The sequence below is a fragment of the Acartia tonsa genome, chromosome 8 (genome assembly GCF_053477335.1).
Source record: "Acartia tonsa isolate MP-2025a chromosome 8, ASM5347733v1, whole genome shotgun sequence".
Lineage (NCBI taxonomy): Eukaryota > Metazoa > Arthropoda > Copepoda > Calanoida > Acartiidae > Acartia > Acartia tonsa.
The window spans coordinates 11,748,597-11,769,829 of NC_137267.1; the positions used below are offsets into that span (position 1 = coordinate 11,748,597).

The 21,233-nt window shown below is 31.7% G+C and overlaps 1 protein-coding gene across 4 annotated transcripts; it reads left to right on the plus strand.

Moving 5' to 3' along the window:
* Positions 1-199: 199 nt before the first annotated feature.
* On the plus strand, positions 200-19,815 carry LOC145326005 (uncharacterized). 4 transcript variants are annotated; one of them, XM_080169079.1, is made up of 32 exons: positions 200-357; positions 635-736; positions 1,052-1,145; positions 1,628-1,717; positions 2,699-2,807; positions 3,291-3,360; positions 3,485-3,527; positions 4,033-4,090; positions 6,807-6,864; positions 7,382-7,427; positions 7,631-7,769; positions 7,986-8,080; positions 8,447-8,509; positions 8,801-8,913; positions 9,275-9,341; positions 9,760-9,850; positions 10,604-10,667; positions 11,833-11,887; positions 12,164-12,276; positions 12,653-12,749; positions 13,208-13,278; positions 13,482-13,566; positions 14,169-14,216; positions 15,217-15,276; positions 15,648-15,880; positions 16,373-16,500; positions 16,789-17,046; positions 17,709-17,804; positions 18,040-18,216; positions 18,694-18,827; positions 19,253-19,315; positions 19,485-19,815. In XM_080169079.1, the coding sequence occupies exons 1-32, from the start codon at positions 305-307 to the stop codon at positions 19,530-19,532; spliced, it is 3,021 nt and encodes a 1,006-aa protein (XP_080025205.1). In that variant the 5' UTR covers positions 200-304; the 3' UTR covers positions 19,533-19,815. The 4 variants fall into 4 exon arrangements, with proteins under 4 accessions (XP_080025205.1, XP_080025204.1, XP_080025206.1 ...); XM_080169078.1 differs by lacking the exon at positions 1,628-1,717 and adding an exon at positions 2,147-2,236; XM_080169080.1 differs by lacking the exons at positions 1,628-1,717; positions 14,169-14,216 and adding an exon at positions 2,147-2,236.
* Positions 19,816-21,233: the final 1,418 nt, after the last annotated feature.

The following is a 21,233-nucleotide window of genomic DNA, read 5'->3' on the forward strand; positions in this document are numbered from 1 at the left end:
CCGATCTATTAATAACAATTAGTCCAAGTCTGAGGCGCTCATACAAATACGCGGCATCTGGGCGTCAATATGATTTACGTCGCGTTTTTCATCATTTTCACAATTTTATTAATTTACTAACGATTTTCACGTAATTTTTCTAGTTAATTGTATAAGAATTTAAGCCAATAGTATTTACTACAAATTGCCATGTCCAAAATATATTTGTTTTCAGATAAAAAGATGGATTATTTTAAACAAAGAAAACTGAACAATAAAACCATTATTTGTTAAGACAAAAATTTAGACTATTTTAATTTGTAAAATGAGTTGTTTTTCTGGAAGCTTTGACGCTCTGCCGGGGATCAGATGTGACAGGTTCGTGGCCATTTTATTTTTGACTATTGTCAATTTAATGGTCAAATTATTTTCAGATCTATTTATAGATTCGTTTTTATAATTTATTTGTAAGTATTATTTTCAGTAGGGGTACTAGGACAATGTCACAATATTTTAAACACAAAACTCCATGAGGAGTTAGGGTCGTATCGGTTCACCGGGTATTGAGATCCTTCAGTGCATACTTACAGATAGACTTATAGTCATCCTGTTACTTCTATATAGTTTTTAATATTGACAGCTATTGTTATTTCAGGTTTGAAAGGTTTGATGGTGGTGGAGGGTTGACAACCGCAGAACAATTTTTTCTCAGTCATTGTCACACTGACCATATGAAAGGACTATCTGAGCTCGCAGGGTAATTATATTTAGGATTTTCATATTCAATTTTAATTTTTGTTTCATATATATTATACACTTCAGGCATACAATAAGATTTTTCTCCTTTTGTACTCCATAATTATTAATTTTATTGATCTTTTCTAAGCTAATTATTGTTATCTTGTTGCGCTACCTATGGATAACTTTTGATTATTATTGTATAGATTTTTAGGGACCTTACTCCCAGGGAAATACATTAAAGACTTGTAGGCACATTCCTTGTAAAGCATATCGCCTTAGCTGTTTTAAACAGACTAATTTATTAAAGACATTAATTTTATTTTTATTATAGGCACTTACGAAGGAAATCACGGAAAAGCGCTGGAGTCAAAACATATCTCTTTTGTTCAAGCATATCAAAAACATTTGTTCAGAACAGACATAAGGTAAAATAAAGAGATAATTAGCGTAACTTTTTTTTTAATATTTTGTATTGAAATAGTTTAAAGTTTCCAAGATTCAGGTGACGTGATTCAGCAAATAACTTCAACTTAAATTAGGATATTTTTTGTTTCTTATTTTTGTCGTTAAACTTGTTTTTTTTTTGTAACTTAAGGGAAGTGTAAAAGGAGGTGGGAGAGAATTTTTCACTTAGAATTGTTTGTCAGAATCCTGGTCCCTTGTCCCTGTGTAAGATTGATGTAAATTTACATAAAAGTGGAAATGGTATCTATTTAATTGATAGGTTATTAGTCACTTCCCTCATGGGTAATGTCATGTCCTGCTGAAAGAACAGCCATTTAATTCCATAAACTTTCTTTGATTGTGCACATTGTGTTGTATTGCGCCTTTAAAGGACTAAAACCAACTTTTAACATAACAAAACTAAGTAACTATTACAAATTTCATTTTGGGACTTTCCTTCTAGGGGCTAAAGTGTCAAAAGACCCCCCAGAAAATGCAGACATATCTATTTTGTTCAAGCATTTCAAAAACATTTGTTCAGAAGAGACATAAGGTGAAATAAAAAGTAAATAGACATTTTGTATTAAAATCGCTGAAATTTTGGATACGTATTTTTTTTTGTTTAATGTTGGCGTTAAACTTGTTTTGTGCTCTAATTAAAGGGAAGGAGGAAAAAGGAAGGAAGTAGGTTTGGGGAAATTTTCACTTAGAATTGAATCCTAGTCCCTTGTCCCTGGGCAAGATTAATGATAAGTTACTAAATTGTGCAAATGTATCTTTGTATTTGATTCATAGGAGATACCCTTTATAAGGATAATATCCTCTCCTGAAAGAACAACCATTTAATTCCATAAACTTTCTTTGAATGTCTATGTGATTGTGCACATTGTGTTGAATTGCGCCTTTAAAGGACTAAAACCAACTTTTAACATAACCAAACTAAGTAACCATTACAGATTTCATTTTGGGACTTTCCTTCTAGGGGCTAGAGTGTCAAAAGACCCCCCAGAAAATGCAGACATATCTATTTTGTTCAAGCATTTCAAAAACATTTGTTCAGAACAGACATAAGGTGAAATAAAAAGTTAATAGGCCTATCTTATTATTATTTTGAATTAAAATTTCTGAAGTTTTGGATAGGTATTTTTTTGGTTTAATGTTGGCGGGCGTTAAACTTATTTTGTGATTTAATTAAAGGGGAGGAGGAAAAAGGAAGGAAGTAGGTTTGGGGAAATTTTCACATAGAATTGAATCCTATTCCCTTGTCCCTGGGCAAGATTAAGGATAAGGTACTTAATTGTGCAAATGTATCTTTGTATTTGATTATTAGGTGATATCTTTTATAAGGATAATGTCCTCTCCTGAAAGAACAACCATTTAATTCCATAAACTTTATTTCAAAGTCGTTGTGATAGTGCGCCTTTAAAGGACCTAAACCATCTCAATTACTTTTGAAATTATGTGCCATTTTTTCTGCTTTATAAGTTTAGTTGTGGACAGACTAATACTCGACGATAATTATGAATATTTTCAGAATATTCCTGATAATTGTTTTAACGTGTTGACTCCCAACGAACCCAAAGAATTTTTCACCTATGATTCATGCTCTGGCAATTATTACAAGTTAAAGGTTACTGGGATAGGTAAGTTTTATTTATTAGTGTGTAGTGCAATATGTTTATCTAGCAGCCCTAATATGATCATTTGAAAGTATTGTCATGCTTTCAAAACTCTATTAAAAAATCTTATAATCTTATTATGAAATCATATTTTATGAAATTTTGGACTGTGATGAATTTGAGTTTACAGTTACTTGACAAATGAAAATTGGAACTACATTGATTTCAAAAAATTAATAATACTACCTAAATTATCATAGATTTTGGTAAATAGAAAATTGAAAAAGGAAAATAAGGATTATACAATGGAATTTGAGTTTATGATAAAAATAAGGCTTTAATTTTTGTTTTATATTCTCAATTTTGTTTAAAATTGAAAAAAATGGAATAGGAACTTATGATTTAATATGTACCTAATGAATGACATTCAATAAAAAAACACTATTTTTACAATAAATAATATCTAATAATACCTCTTTGTTTCTCTGTCAAATTATTCTTATTCAGGAGCAAATCATTGTCCAGGGTCTCTAATGTTTTTATTTGAAAAACTAGATGGGAATAATGTCATTAAAAGGTAGGTAACTCATTGTTTTGTTTAGTTTTTTGAAATATCAAATCTTTCTCTTTATTTCTTTAATTACTTTTAATATTGTGTGACTGCTAACATTCTATTGTTTTAATATAATCTTTTTATTTAGGATACTTTACACTGGTGATTTTAGATTTGATGGAGAAAATCAGGCAAATTGTGAAAGAATAGTTATTTCTTTCATCGTATTATAAAAAGCTTTTCGCGGATAGAGAATGTACAATTATAAGATAAAAACCAGTTTTTTAGCCCCGAGGTGCCGAAGGCACGGGCTATAAAAATATCTTATGATTGTACATTTTTAAATTCGTAGAAAGCTGGATATAATACGATGCTAGACTTAGTTTTTTTCGTATGGATGAGAACCGGTTCCTACCCACCGGATTCAAATGAATACGAGAAAAAATATTAAATATTAAAAACAGCTTAAGCAGAAGGAAAATTGGGTTTTAGAGAAGTACAGTTAACAGTATGATTACGGAAAAAAAATATCTTAATATATCTTAGGGCGCAAATAGATTGGTGCAATCTAAATGCACATCATTATAATCACAAAAGAAATTTAAGTGGTAATCTTTCTAAAAAGTAAGGATGATAACATGCAGAATAGATGGATATTCAATATTTTGTAATTTTCTTTCATTTTTTTGACAACAGGACCAATTAAGACAACTTACACCACTGCACGACCCCATGGGCAATATTCTTCCAATTGGTAAATTATTTTTGTAAATGGTGCATTATTTGCCAAATGTACCACTTTTCTGCACTACCTCTCCGATTTTGTTAATACTCTATATTTTGGTCCGTTGGGTGATTCAAGGATGCTGGATGGCCAAAAAAAAGTTTCAGAGTCCCTGGATGTCTAGATATCTAGCTATCTATGAAGGTAGGTAACAAAAATTTAAAAAACACCCATTTTTTCACAATTTTAAAAATTAATTTTTTCATCAATCTTACATCCAACCTATACATTTTATACATCAAAATGATCGTTTATTCATGTAAAAAGCGCACATAATGCTATTTTGGCCAAAACTCTAATTTTACAGGGTGTCCAACAAAAAGTGTATTTTGGATATCTAGCGTAATACCCAAAATACCTGTCCGAAAAAAATCATTTTTTTTTGGCTTAAATCCTGTGTTTTATCTGTGGGCATATGTGGTATATAACGGTTTGGAGGACCCGGGACTATAAGGTTGTCAAATTTCATTTTGGAACACCCTGTAAATGTAATTTTTGTGTCTGTAGAGCTAAAACTTGGTCCAAATTGGCTATTTTTTTCAAATTACTCTAATATGTGTCTTAGTATGTTTGGCCATAGTGTTTTCTGACCAGATCAATATTTTCCTATTTTTTGGACACCCTGTATTTTCAAAAAAAGAGAAAAAAAGTTTTTTTTTTTTTTTAAATTTTTTTTTCTATTTTTAAGTTACTTAAAACTGTCATATAGATACAGATTTTGACTAATAACAATAATATTTGCCTATTTCACAAATTTTTAAACTTTTGGGACACCCTGTGCATATTTTTGAAAAATGATGGTTTTTCCCCATTTTTGGGAGGAAGGAATCGTTTTAGGGCCATAGACTATTTCTTCATTTTTGTAGAACTTATCAAGATACATCATTTGTTATTTATGCAAAAAGCGCAAAAACCGAACCGTTTTGCCGTTATTTACTGCCAAAGGCGGATTTTTTTGCGTTTTTTGCCGTTCCCGAGGATTTAATGCGCATTTTAGGTAGGAAGACGTTGATTTTTCAAGATTCCTCTGAAATACTTTTATTTAGGCATTTTATTTTACTAAATTTCATGTGAAGTCAAATTTTTTGTGCAGCTAACCGTTTTTCGTCGAGATGGATTTCAATTGTTAAAACAAGAAAATGAAGTGTATATAATCTAAATAATTGCTATAACATAAGTAATAAAAGAAACATAAACCATGTGCATTTGAAATTCCTTTTGACAAAAATCAGTTGGATATACAAAAATTTTTACTTCACATGAAATTTAGTAAATTAAATTACCTAAATAAAAGTATTTCAGAGGAATCTTGATAAATCAACGTTTTCTTACCACAAATGCCCATTACAACCTCCAGAACGGCAAAAACGTAAAAAAATTCCACCTTTGGCGGTGAATAAAGGAAAAACGGTTCGGTTTTTGCGGTTTTTGCATAAAAAACAAATGATGTGTCTTGAAAAGTTCTACAAAAATGAAGAAATAATCTATGGCCATAAAACGACTCCTTCCCCCCAAAAATGGGCAAAAACCATCATTTTTCAAAAACATGCACAGGGTGTCCCAAAAGTGTAAAAATTTGTAAAATAGGCAAATATTATTGTTATTAGTCAAAATCTGTATCTATATGACAGTTTTAAGTAACTTAAAAATAGAAAAAAAATTTAAAAAAAACTAAAATTTTTTTTTTCTTTTTTTGAAAATACAGGGTGTCCAAAAAATAGGAAAATATTGATCTGGTCAGAAAACATTATGGCCAAACATACTAAGACACATATTAGAGTAATTTGAAAAAAAATAGCCAATTTGGACCAAGTTTTAGCTCTACAGACACAAAAATCACATTTACAGGGTGTTCCAAAATGAAATTTGACAACCTTATAGTCCCGGGTCCTCCAAACCGTTATATACCACATATGCCTACAAATGAAACACAGGATTTAAGCCAAAAAAAAATGATTTTTTTTCGGACAGGTATTTTGGGTATTACGCTAGATATCCAAAATACACTTTTTGTTGGACACCCTGTAAAATTAGAGTTTTGGCCAAAATAGCATTATGTGCGCTTTTTACATGAATAAACGATCATTTTGGTGTATAAAATGTATAGGTTGGATGTAAGATTGATGAAAAAATTTATTTTTAAAATTGTGAAAAAATGGGTGTTTTTTAAATTTTTGTTACCTACCTTCATAGATAGCTAGATATCTAGACATCCAGGGACTCTGAAACTTTTTTTTTGGCCATCCAGCATCCTTGAATCACCCAACGGACCAAAATATAGAGTATTAACAAAATCGGAGAGGTAGTGCAGAAAAGTGGTACATTTGGCAAATAATGCACCAAATATATGTATATTTTCTTTCTTGTTTGGATGGAAATATAATGGCGCTTTCATATAAACTCCAATTTTGAGCATTGAATCCTTTCTTTGGTTTGAAATATGGGTGGAGGGTAGTTTTTCGTTAGTTCGTTTAGTAACTATACAGGTTTCTGTGTGTCCCGCAGTGTTAGGACACTCAGGCTCAGCACTTATGGGGACCACGGGCACACTTTTACTTTATTTAAATGCATTCGTATGTATTGTACATAAAAAAAACGATAATAAATAAATTAAAGAGTATGATGTACCTTATAAAAATAACAAGAATAGGTTAAATGATAATAAATAATATTCCTCTTTATTTAGACGAGATGTATCTTGACACGACTTTCTGCTCAGAACAGTATGAAACATTTCCAACAAGGTATATGAGTCTTATCGTATATTAATATTTGTTCGATTAGTAAAATAATCTTGTACTTAGTTATTACCTCATTCGCATGTCAAATTTGAATGGATATATTATTACCTGGATCTTACACTAGATTTTAATGTTATCTAAATAGAAAAAAAAACACAGCGGGCTAAAATAACGATAACCTCCTAACCCCGCCCTTTACCCATCCCCTCGACTCCTACTGGATGAACGAACTGACCAATAAAAGAGTTCCATGTTAGCAACCTAAATTAACGACAATTTTTTACCCTGTCATATCATCCACGTTTATTTCTTCATAAATTTTAGCATGTGACCAACAAAGACCAACCCCTAAAGCTTAAGTTTGTATGAGTTGATTGTTTGAAAACAAGTGGCTAAATTTACTTAAAGCAAAACTTTTAAAACAAATACAAATAAATGGAATCAAGCACTAGCTAGGTTGTACTCTTAGGTATGTTTAAATACAATAAATATGCACCATAAATATAAAAGATTATTTTAGAATGGAGGCAGAAGAAAAAATCTGGCACCAATGTGATAAATGGATAAGGAACTGTGTTATCTTTAATTATTCTATCAGAAAGTCAGTGCGTTCTTTAAGATCTTTGAGGATCCGCTTTGTTATTAAATTAAAATGTTGCAAATTTCTTAATGTTTACTTAGGGAACCCTAGGATTAATTTTATAAGCGTAGCATCCCAGTAATTAAGCCTATCTTGTAAAATAATACATAGGATAACACAAAACCCACCAGGAGAAACGGATTACACAAGAACACACGGAACGCACATGTGATCCTGTTGACCCTGCCGGCTAGATACGGGTATGAGAGGATCCTCCAGCACATTTATAAACAGTCCATGAAACAATGGAGGGTTCATATCAATCAAGGTATTAATGATAGATTGGATTATGGTTTTTTAAAATATGGAAAATTATATCCAAGAGAAAGTGCTGCAACGTTAAGTTTTATAAGCATAAAAGAATATTGAATTGGCTTTTATTACCATTTAGTAAAGAGAATCATTTGACATATTTAGTAAATATACGTTTTAATGAATAGCATTGAATACTAGATTACTTTACAAATATATTATCACATTTTAGACAAGTTTGAGGAATATTTGTGCACAAATGAGTTGGCAGAATGTGCGGAGCCTGACCACAGCAGGGCACAGTGGATCCATGCTTGCACCACATGGGTAAGTCACGTGATCACAGCAGGGCACAGTGGATCCATGCTTGCACCACATGGGTAAGTCACGTGACCACAACAGGGCACAGTGGATCCATGCTTGCACCACATGGGTAAGTCACGTGATCACAGCAGGGCACAGTGGATCCATGCTTGCACCACATGGGTAAGTCACGTGACCACAGCAGGGCACAGTGGATCCATGCTTGCACCACATGGGTAAGTCACGTGACCACATTCATCAAAATGTTTGGGACACCTGTTTAATGTTAGAACTTTAAAATGGGTAGATTCAAATACTAGAAATTAGAGGGAAGATGTTGAGTGGATTTTAAGATATACAATTAATGATTTAAATACATCATATTTTCAGGAAAAAGGAAGTAGAGGTCAGGCACTGCGTAGGACTCTTCCTTGCCAGCCAGGAGAATTTGAGGTATATCCATTTCTTTTTACTTGGAACTTGCAAATATACAAAATCCCACTTTTTATTATGTGAGATTGACAGTCTCTACAGTTACACAGTATGTAGGTATGTAGTGATCTCCTGAGAACATAGGCCAAAGTACACACACTGACAAAAACATTTCTTTAAACACATTTGCTTTATACATTTAAGAGCTTTCTTTGTTGCTCTCTTATAGTTTTCTGTTGTTTTTTCAAATTTTACAACTTTTAATAACAAATTTTCTAATAAATGTCTCTTGAATACCATTAAATATTAAAGGTTTGTCAAATCAAGCCCAGCGCTGCATTTTTCACGAAGGAGAGAATGAATTCCCTGTCCAAGGCAGATCTGGATCCTGGCCTATCTCTGTCACAAGGAGTTAACTACTACAGGTAGGTTGAAAAAGCTTGGTCATTATGTAAATTCTAAATATGCCATAATAGTTATTTATCGCAGTGTATTATTAACAGCTTTCCGTGAATATAAAATTGTACACTTGTAAGATCAAACAAAAAAACTAGTTTTAATATTAAGTATGATTGTACATTTTCTATCGTTGAAAACTGGATATAATACGATACGATACATGATTTCAGATTTTCAGTATTGCTTAGAACCGGTTCTAATCCAGCGGATATTGAACGGTTTCGAAGCCATACTAGAAATAATGTTCTTATGATATCTTTTGTTAAGAGTTCCTCTTAATATTTGGTCTTCATTTGCAGAATACTTTAACTTATTTACTTTTTTCAGGGTCTGTTACAGTGCCCATTCAAGTTTGACGGAACTCAGAGATTTTGTCATGTATTTTAGCCCAAAGGTAAATGTAATATCTTTTTATTGCATCGTACTATAGTCAACTTTCCGCGGTTATTAAAATAAAAATTAGAAGACTTTTTAGCTCCGAGGGGCCGAAGGCCCGGTCTGACAAACTGGTATTTATATTATGTTTTTTTTTTCAGTATGGCTGAGAAACGGTTCTAATCCAACATTTAATAATCGGTTTCCAAGCCATATTGAAAAATGTATTCTTTTCATTTTAAATTGTTATCAAACAAGAATGACGATTTCCATGAAAGTGAAGCATACAAAAATAGTAATTCATTGATTTCTTTCTATATATGGTAAAACTAGATTTAGCACAAGTTGGTACCTAAAACTTTTTAAATTCTGATGTTTAAAGAGATTAAAAAGTGATGATTTTCGGCAATGTAAAATAATTTTATTCTGACATTTAGAAAATCGTACCATGTGCAATACCACGAAATTCTAGCAGGAAGGAGGTTGCCAACCTTTTAGAAAACTTTATGGAGAGTTCTTGTCCCTCAGGTTTGGTTTTGAATTCATATTTTTCACTTCCTTCTCATATTCCTATGAAAACAAAAGGGTGCTATGCACGAACGAGAGCAAGTGATTTTAGGCACCTTCCAGCAGTGAACCTGAGTAGTTTTATTGTGAACATACAAGGTTTGTGTTTAATATAGGTAATGATATCTACTAGAAAAAATAAGTTTCAACATGCTTTTATATAAAAAATGTAAAATTATGAGCATTTTTTTGATGAAATATCATCAAATGTTTTGTTCAGTTCAAACTGTTGTTTCAAAAGTTTTGATACAACAGTATTTTTTTCGATAAAAAAGGGGTGGTAACTTGTAATATTGTAAACAGTTAAATTAATGTACTTTGTCAATTTGATGATTTTTTGCCATATAATTCTTTTTGTCTTTTGAACTCAACAAATCATTTGATGAAACTGCGCCAATAATACTTAACATTTCAAAGTTTTCTTCATTCAATGTGCATATGCAACCTAATATTTTTAGTTGATATACTATATTTAATATAAACCTAATATATTTACCAAAAAATACTTAGTTTCATTGCTTGAAGGTGTTTAAAATCACTTCGTGCATAGTCCAATTTATGTAGAATTATAGATCACTTGATGTTATTCACCTTACTCTAAACCAACAACTAAATAAATCCCCATAAGAAAGTTGAAATATACACGGAAGCGTTTCACCACTTTCCACCTCTTTTTCAATTATTACCCTTCATGAATGTTTGATTTTTTTTTAGTTCAACTTACGCCTAAAAAGACAAGCCCTCTAAACTTCTCACAACCCTTCAGCACACCAACCAAGTAAGTATTTCATTATTAATAGCATTGCTTATCTAAAATTTACTTTTAAAGGGGCACTTACTCCCTCAAATTGTGTAACCGCATATTTTACACCCCTCAAAATTTTTAAAAATACACTAGATTGGGTAGTAAGGTACCCACCTCAAACTTTAAAAATCTCTTATTTTACCACTCTCAAAAAATAAGGCTTGGACGTCCCTGACCTCAGCTGTTAATAAAAGAACATTTCTCAAATAATAGACACCTAGGTAAATAAGACAATTTGATTTTTTAAAAGGTAATAGGTAGTAGCTTTCGCAATATTCCGTAAAATTATTAACAAGCTACCAGTCAAGTGTGCTTATTAAGTCTAACTGTTCTTAATGTTGACCAAACGCATAGTATAATTAAACAAATATTTAAAAAAAAAACGGTTTGACCTAATAAGCTTATTTGAATGGAATCTTATTCACAACTTTACGGAATTTTGCGAAAGCTACTATTCCCCAGGGGTTGCTATTCTAACAATCAGTTCTACAAAAAATCACAAAACCTTTTAAAGTAAGGTGGAAGTATATTTTTTTTTTTTTTCATGTAATTGAAGAGGGGTTGGTAAGAAGGGGAGGAAAAGGGGAAGGGGGTTGTGGAGAAATTTTCCTTTAGAACTGTTTGTCAGAATCACATTCCCTTTTCCCTGCTATTCCCTTTCTCAAATATTGTTTTTATAATAAATCTGGATTATATCAAAGTTGGACCCTGTCAGGATTAGGGTGTAATGAGTATTCTCAGGGGTGGGATTCTGGCATCTGTTTTTAGTACATCTTGGCAGGGATTATAAGGGATATGACAATAGACGATAAATTCTGTAGATGAAAATTATTAATTATAAATTTTGGACACCACTTTTCTGTAACAAACCAATCAAAATCCTATAAAAGTTCCCAACGTTTTGAGCTGACCATTAAGATGACTTGTTTTAAAATTTTGGGTAATAGTGTAATTTACAGTTTAATGTCCCCTCCCTCCCTGAATACGTGCTGCTAATACCAAAACATTCCATTTATATACTATAGTTGCCAATCATATATACGTATTACGTATACATAAAATATCTGTCAAAATATTTTATAAGGTTAAAAGTTGTCGATCATGCAGATTTTAGTTAACACAATTACTTTTGTTTTAGAAAAGAAGATCATGATGACACAATGGCATTTTTTGACAGTCCGGATTCAAATAAGGTAATTTTTCCTCAAAAATTAGACTATAAAACATAATCTTGTACTGTGTGCTTTCATTAATTTTTCTGATCGCTTTACTGAGCATAATAAAAATTCTCATAAATGATTTATCATTTTTCAAAAAAAAATTTGGTAATGAAAGTTCCTGTTTTTTTTCCAAAACTAAGCTTAATTAGGTAGATACCATTTCAGGAAGATCGTATAGCATTTAAACTCATTAAAAACACTGTTTGAACTTACTTACGTTGGCAAATGTATGGAGATACAAATATTTAGGGCAGCAGAAGTGCAGAGTTGAGAATATCCAATGACCCTGAAGTTTCGGAGTCTGGAGAAATATGCAATCAACCCAGGGTTTCTTTCGATCAGTTCATGGATATGGAAGAAAGGTAAACCATTTTTACATTTTTACAAACTTCCCTACAACCAAAGACTTCCGAGAAGATGGGGGGTTAAGAAATTACTCCCCTCCCCCCAAGTAAAAGTGTTTGCACTTTAGGACGTGATTCAAAGCCATTGGGTAGATTTCAAATAAAATAAAGGTTAATTTCCCCTTCCCTTTGAGTTTTGACCACCCCCCCCCCCCCCTACTCCTCAAAAAGCTTGGACGTCCTTGCCTCGCCTCGCAATTACAAACAAATATTAAAAACACATTTTCAATACTTAAAACACATACAAACCTGAAAGTTAAAAATTATTTTACTTGATATTTTGTTGGACACGCAGTCACACAACAAGCTGCTTTACTCAAATAAAAAAATTTAGGCAAAACGAGAGTTCTGAAGAGGAGGGAGAGAAAGAGAATTCCTCGGATCATTGGAATGGAAATATTGAAATCATACCTGGAATTTTTAATCCTCAGGTACTGTAGCATGACAGATTATAGACCAGCAGACAGACATATACTGACATACTAACTGATCCATTAAGAAAAATAGATGGACTTTGACAAGATTTTGACAGACAGTTCTATAATTTTTCCAATTATTACTATTATAATTGAAATATTGTTGAAATTATAATAATCTGGGATGAGAAGGAACAACCAATAATGACGGTTTGATTAATATTCGACCAACCTCTCACTCAACCCCCCCCCCCCCCCTTTCTTTCATTTCATTAAAAAGGAAATTTTCATATTTAATTTTCATTTAATTAAAATTAACTTCATTGTATGACCAGTGTTTAAAATTTGATACTTCATGATTAGTAATAAATGGAATGCTGTTTATAAGGCTATAATTGCTATGCTATACATCGGCAATAAGCACATTTGTTTTTAAGGTTCATATGAAATATAATTTATATTTTTTTGTTAAGGAACTATCGTCAGCTTTCTCGGCCAAACCTGAATGGACTGTTTCAATGTCAACTTGCTCTGTCGAAACCAGGTGATTGAATCCTCCTATTTATCAGAAACCCCAACATATTATGAATGTATGATTTTTAAAGATTATGTGATTATTTATATTATTGACATATATCTTTAAGCTACTCTAAACAACTTTATCAATGATATAACGTGATATTTGTTTAAAAATATTTTATTTTTAGCTTTACTTTTATAGATTTTATCATTCTTGTTTTAATATAGGCGCAACAAATTCGCCCACAGCCGTGTGAATCAAACCTATTATTCTATGCCAGTTCAACATGAAATAGACTGTCAGGTTCCTAAGGTTGGTAACAATTAGATAATGGATGGATGAAATATAGACCTAGACTGTAGAATGGTAGATTGACAGTTAAGATTTGGTAAGATAAGTGATTAGATAATAGATAGATAATTAGAACAGTGTTGTAATTAGGGTTGGCAATCCGGATCCGGAATGCGGGATCCGGAATCCGCCCAATTTTTGGGCCAATCCGTTTATTAATAGCGGATTCCGGATTCTTTATTGGTATGCTAAAATTAGCGTCTTGAGTTTTTTCTTTCAACTCTCACTTTTTGAAGGCAAAGATTATCATCATTACATATAAATTTTTTAAAAATCTGGTTCGATTCTCTGAAGTGATTTATAGAGAACACCAAGAACATTAATTTTTAGGACATGTATAGCACTGAATTTTTTAATTTAAAAAAAAATACTGCTAGAATCCGGAATCCGCCAAAAATAAGAATCCGGAATCCGCAAGTTAGAAAGATAGATCATGTATTTAAAAAAAAAATTTACAGCCCAACAGAAAGATTGATATCCTGACGAAAGGACAAAAATAAGAGTAGATGAAATTATTAGTTCATAATCAGTTTTGTTTCTTTTGATTTGATTTCTGTTTACAGGAGAGAAGATCCTCTATGCCTTCAAATATGAAACTCCCTGTTATAAGAGTAAGATCTTTCTTATACCCGCAGATATGGCTTAGGGGTTTAACGTCCGCTTATCTGTTTGGGAGGTGTTGGGTTCGAGTCCCCAGACCGCATCAGTACTAAAGATGTAAAATAGTACCTACTGCTGCTCTTTCAGGCGTTAGAGATTTGGAGTAAGAGTAGGGGGGAAGCCCTAGCCCTAAATCAGGTATGCATGGATGGTCCTTGGTATGGTGCACTAGTGATCGAAAAACGCTGTAAGGTCATAAGTTGATTGAAAAGTCCTTGTGGACTAGCATTGTGTAGTAGCTCACTAGCGTATTAGTGGCGTTTGTTAGTTCAACGACTAGGAGTCATGCTTGGATCCTAGGTTGCATTGAAAAGTTCCTAGGATTTGATGTGGCTTCAGTCATTGCTGATACAGCGTCATGTTTATGCTTGGGTTGCATTAATTGTCGCAATAATACCATGACCGAAAAATCACGAAACCTTAACTCTCCACCCATAAGGTTGAAGTGTAAATTACCCACAAGTCCTAATTAAAGTGCCAAAGAAATTGATGGGAAGGATGCAACTCGAATCTGCGTCATACCAAAGACGTTAAAAATGGTACCTACCTGCTCTGTTCAACACAGGACATCAAAGAGTTTGAGTAGGGGGAATGCCTTGGCCCCAAACAGGCGCAACTCAATACCATGCACAGTTAGGATCATACAATCAAAGGGTTGGTTGTCTGTAATGTACTGTACCACGGGTATGAGGTGAAGGACCAAGAGTCTGACCTTGAGTTGACAAGTTGACTGTTCAGTCCAGATGCAACTCACCCACACGACATTAACATAAGATCTTTCTTTATATATAGCTTGACGATGGGATAATTGAATGTTTTTTTTGTAAAATTTTAAGCTGCTTTAAAATGTTATGTTAAACTACGTGTTGGGGAAGAGGACCGCTTTCTAGCATACTGAAAGTTTGCTTTATAGATAAATTTTCAACAAAATGTTTTATAATCATTTTTTAGGTAACACCTTCTTCTCCAAGCCCAGATCCTGATGATCCTGATTATCCAGAATTTTTCCAGGTATAAAAATATACTAATATGATGGTGAAATAACTTTAGTATGGAAAAAGAAGTAAGGCTCACTTTCATGGTATTAAAAGCTTGATCCATTCTGAAATACATCAACCATCATCAAACAAACATTATATCTAATGACTATTTAGTCTTGATCTTCATTTGCAAATCTTCTCTATTGTAAATGTCTTGTCAGCTGACTTTTCTTCATGATTATCTCGTCGTCATTATTTACATCACCCTTATGGGTCTTGAATTTTGGAGGAAATCTTCTAATCTAGTTTTCTGAATAATATAAATGTTCAGATGGGCGAAAAATTGCAATTTGATACTTTTTTTTAACAGTTACTAAGTTCTAAATATTTAATTTTTTTTAGAGCGGGCTTTATTTGGAACACGTAGGCCGTAGCCCTGAGCAATTAGCAGCTGCTGAAAGCAACAAAACAAAAGAAAATGATCTTAATGCTAGCAATGAAGATAATAAAATGCACAATACTAATACTGCGAATAAGGCTGGACCTTCAAAAACAAATGAAATAGAAACAAAAGATAATCCTAGTGCAGCAGATAAAATGCTGCCGTCTCCTCTCAACAAATTGGAATCCAGACGGTAAGGTCTTGGTAGCGATGCTAATCTATAACCTCACAGCTCGTTCGCTATTCTGTTATGACGTAACCATAAGCTGTATTGCATTGAGAATTAAAGACAAAACTTTTGTATGTCCATTTATACATGACCTTAACGCAGATTTTATTTCAATTTTATGCTTGATATAATCATACTATTTGCTTGAAAGTTTGAAAATTACTTCTGAGCTTTATTTTCTTTCCCAAATATTTATTAGCCAACGACAATATATATTTTGTAGGAATCAGTTTAGTTTTTTTTTACCTAATGTCTTGTTGCAAAGGGGGGGGGGATATTTTTCTTAAAGGGTGGTGACACCCTCTTCCAAAATGGTTTTAATAAATCTTTCAATGAAATATGAGATGCAACACTGTAAAGGAGAACCATATCGGTTCAGCTGTTTGCGAGATCCTTCACACAGACAAAAGGCTCACAGACATCCTGTTATTTCTATTAAAGGATGATTGTTTTTAGAATAAAGAGACAGCAGAGCATGAGAAGTTGCAATGAGGACGAATATGGTCCAAGTTTGGATTTCAAAAAGCCAAAACTTAATATTCTGAGCAAGATGGGCAAATCATTTGATAGCTCCACTCATTTAGGTACAGAGATTATAATTCTGAAAAAAGTAAAATTATCTCAAACCTTGAAGGCATTATAATGAAAGAATGGATTATATAATTTATATTAGCCTGAACTAAAAGTTATAATTGAAGTAAATGGTGGGTTAATTAAAAGTTGGATTTATTTTCTTTATGTACAATACTGACAGAGAAAAATTATTTTTTGAAAGAAAATTGATCTTTAGTTACAGATCGTTTTTGCATGTAAATTTTTTTATTTACATTTTGTCTGCAATTTGCAGAATTATTATCTTTGTTCTTGATCAGACAACATCCCAGAAAGCATTGAAAATGCTGAAGTTGAAGGCAACAATACCATTGTAACCAAAGATGCTAAAGTAAGCATAGATTCTGTAGAGTCATTTATAGGCAAGAAAAGAAAATTTAGCTTATTCCAAAGAAGCAACAAACCACAGGCAAAACATCAAATTTTAGCGCCAAAGTCTCCAGAACGCGATATTGAAGACTCAAATGATAATAATGAGGATATGCTGTTGAATAGAATATCATCGCCAATTATTTCAGGTAATAATTTAGTTTAATAGTTCAATGGACTGGACGGTAGGTAATAGACTTTAGTTTTCAGTTTCACAGTAATGACCTCACAGACCGGCAATCAAAAAGTCTTTTTGATAGTTATGGTTCAACTAGTTGTCGAAGTGGCTAAAGGTTCGATTAAAATCATGGCTCCTTTAGTAAATGTTAAATATTTTCTAGAAAAAGTACATTTGTTTATAATCCCTAGATTTAATGTACCAATAATTGCTCTTGGTTCCCAGGCTTATCACATGACGTACCAGTATTTCAATCACTATGCTAGTCAGTCTAATGAAAATATTGTTTAAGTGAAGCTTTTCTATAAATAGGGTCTGCCTGTCCGTACGTCCAGAACGGTTAGCTCTTTTCGTCAATTTAGACATAGATGTTAGATTGTCCTAAAGATCGCAAACTTTTTAAGATGATTCCTATAAAAGTCAGGTACGAATTGGAAAGCGTTGCAACTCCATAATCGTTAATCGAAAGTCTGCAAGGGATAATGTTTGTTTGTCCTACCGTTTCGGTTTCAGAGCTTCTCTTTTTTGGATTTTGTCATCCTTGTTTGTAGAATAGCCACTTCATTATTTATTAGCAATAAACATTTACTCCATAACTTCCGTTTTAATTGATTAAACTCTTTCAATTTTAAGGTCAAAAGAAACTAACCAATGATGATACTCAAAATTATCCAGAATCTCAAAAGGCACAAATGTTTGAATGCCAAGAAATTGTGGGCGAAGAATCAGGTACTGAAAATTAAATTTTTAAAATAAACATGTTAATTATGAACATATTTAGCTCAGCAGTATAAGATGGGAATATAAAAAGTAATAAACTTTAAGCCTTACTCATTAAAGCGGGTGTTTAAATAATGATATCTTTTAATTTCATTAGAATCCCTCCGCCCCCTACTTATTTTTAAAAGGATTATCCAATTGTATTAAAATTTTAGAGTTAACCAATTTTTTTAACATTAAATAGATGACGTTGAAATGGATATTGATGCCACAGTTGAAGAAACAAGACCGCAAATGAAAACATTTAATAATAATGAAAGCCATGAAGACACCAGTGACAACAGAACCAAAGAAAAACTACATTTTGATCTGGTGGAGTCACAAAGCTTGCTTTCTCGTTCAACAAATAGTTTTGAATCTCAGGAATGGCAATAAGGATTTATTTATCAATCGAAATCAATGTTATATTCTTTGAATATCAATAATTTTCATCTAAATGAACAAAATGTTACTTAATTATGACTTTAAAAACTTTATTTTATTTAAAGAGAGGGATAATACAGGAGACTGTAAATGATAGTTTTACCCAAAGTTTTATAAACACGTTCTTACAAGACTTTAACATTTTTTTAAAATTTCATCTTAAAGTTTATTCTACAAAATGTTCATTTTGTTAATCATCAATGGGTTTATGCATCAATTTATCGTTCATTTTTTATGTGGAAATTTCTGCATGAAACACCCTTTTACAGAATTATGAGACACTGCAAATTGTAGCCAATTTTGTTGGACTTTAGGGATTTTAGGTTAATAGTTGGTTCGCTTTTTTTCCTTTCAAAAGGCTTGACTTAAAAACTAATCTTATTAATATGTTATATCCTTATTTCTGCATCAACTTAGTATATTGACGCACAAGATGATCTGAATGCAAGTAAGGAATCTTTAGATGTAGAAATAATAACACTAAATAGCAGCGAGGAGATAAGTTCCCCTAGTAGATGCAAAACTCCTGACATTGAAGAAGTTTTGAAGGCAGGCATTTGACTAATTCATTTATAAACTAGATTAATTGAGTAAAGCATCCTTTTTCAGCCGTCATTTGTTTGAAATACAATATTATCTTCTAGATACAAAGCTTAAATTAGTTACCTTTTTCTATTATTTTTAATATACCCTGTCAGGCTTTACGCATAAGGCGAATAAAATGTATCCTAATGGCTGTTACTTAAGAAAGACTGCTGAATTTTGTTGAAAGTTTCTCCAACCAATATTAAAGATATGTTAAAACCTGTTATAAATACTAATAGATACATTATTACTTCTGTTAAGCCTTTAGGACATTGGATTTCTATCGTATAAATCATTAGCTTTGCTTTTATTACAGAAAGACTACTTTTATTATTATTTCAAAAGCAACTAATTAAAAACTTGAAAATGAATTTGTTGAAATACTGTAGAATGCCGAAAAGAAGAACAACTCTGTTAAGAATTACCACTCAGAAAGTACCATGAAAAATCTAAGGAATAAGACTTTTAATTTTGTGAAATATTTAAGATTATTAATAATTTAATTTTCAGAGATGGCAAACCGAATCCGAAAACGGAGTTATTCGCTAAATTTGACTTATTCAGCATTTGAGAAAAGGCAATCTTAATTATTATTTGAAATAAAAGTTTTTTTTATCAATTAGGGCTCTTGCAGAGGCAAGAAGGAGAGAAAAAGAAGAAAACAACTAAGTTATAAATCATGAACAAACACTAATCCTTCATCAAATTAAGAAGAAATTAACTTTTCACAAAAAACAAGCAATATATTTTAAAATTACGCATTTACTTTGGTATAAGTTATTCCAAATAATATAACCTACCTATTCTATCTCTGTAAGTAATAAAAAAGCAATTAAATATCTTTAAAAAGTATATATCAATAACGAAACTTGGTCAATTTAAAACTAGTTCAATAATTTACATAATTAGCGCAGCAAACATTATCGGATAAAATGTTCAAGTAAAAAATCAGGGGTGTGTATTCTGCACAAGATTCATGTTTTCAACTACTGCAAATTACAACCCTTGCTAAAGAGTAGCTGTACTTCTAAAGAGGGGTGTATATTCTGCACAAGATTTATTTTTTTCCCCGGCTACAAATTTCTTTATTTTCCCCCCCCCCTAGTTTTTTCTCACCAAGTAGGGGGGGAAATGGAAAAATATTTAAAGAACTCTATATTTTATTCATTTTAACCCTCCTACCACACATTCTTTTAGTTTTTTTTACCAAGGAGGGGGGGGAAATGGAAAAAATGTTTTCAGTTTTCTTAATTTTTACATTTTTTCCCTCCAACCACTAATTTTTTATTCCCCCCCCCCCCCTGAGCCGGGGATCCCATGTAGAATATACACCCCTGCTTCTAAAAGATATAATAAAGTTATTCATTATGATAAAAATATGTTGAGAGCTTAATTGTTAAATGTTTGTGATTACTTTAAAAATTTACACCATAGAGTATTTATTATTATATAGTTTTAACTGAGTCCTGAGTCAACAATTCATTTCTAATATTTTAATGGTTGTGACTTGATTGGTATAGAAAATTGTATTCTGGAAAAAATAATATCAAAAAGTAAAGGAATATTTCCACTAAAGTTTAAAATAAAGTTTAGCTACTTAGAGTAGAATATACCTTAAATAATTCTTATATTTAGTCTAGAACAGATAAAGATGATAAAAAAGTTTCTTACCAAGCAGTTTTTAGCAACATTTGCTCAAAAAATGTGCAATTTTAATTTTTCAGTTCAGTCTTTTATTTGAAAACTACACAGAAGAAATATGGATTTTTTTCATTGAAAATAAAAACTTATGGTTACATTTTTAAAATTTTAAAATGCAATTTGTGGAATCACTCATTTTCCCTTTCTTCAGAAATAAAAAAAAGGAATTTAAAATAAAGTTTGCTTTTTCAGAATACCTATACTTTTTCCTGTTTGTGTAACCCTTTGTAACAAATATTAACCTTATCCCGTCCATTTCTGTTACCTGTTACTTATTGTAAGATGTAAAACTGTTACAGTTTCAGGTTACCATTGATCTCATAATTAGTAACTTCATTTTGTTTTGCTTAAGGAGCACAATTTTAAAAAGGTATTTTGCTATTTGAATTAGTTATATAATTCTTTAAACCTAGTCCTTTATATAACACAAGAGCTTTTTCTCTAATCAGTATCTTGTTATTGTCATTCATTTTTTGTTTGTTTGCTTTTATTTGTTTTGAAAATATTAGCAATTTAACTTGCATTTAAAAGTCTGATATTTCTTTAAAACAATCATATAATAATGATCAAATCCGTATTAGATTTATTGTCTTTGTAAATATATATAATCAAATTGTTAGATTACAACTAAAGATATCTATTTATTCTTCAAAGATCTATTAAAATATT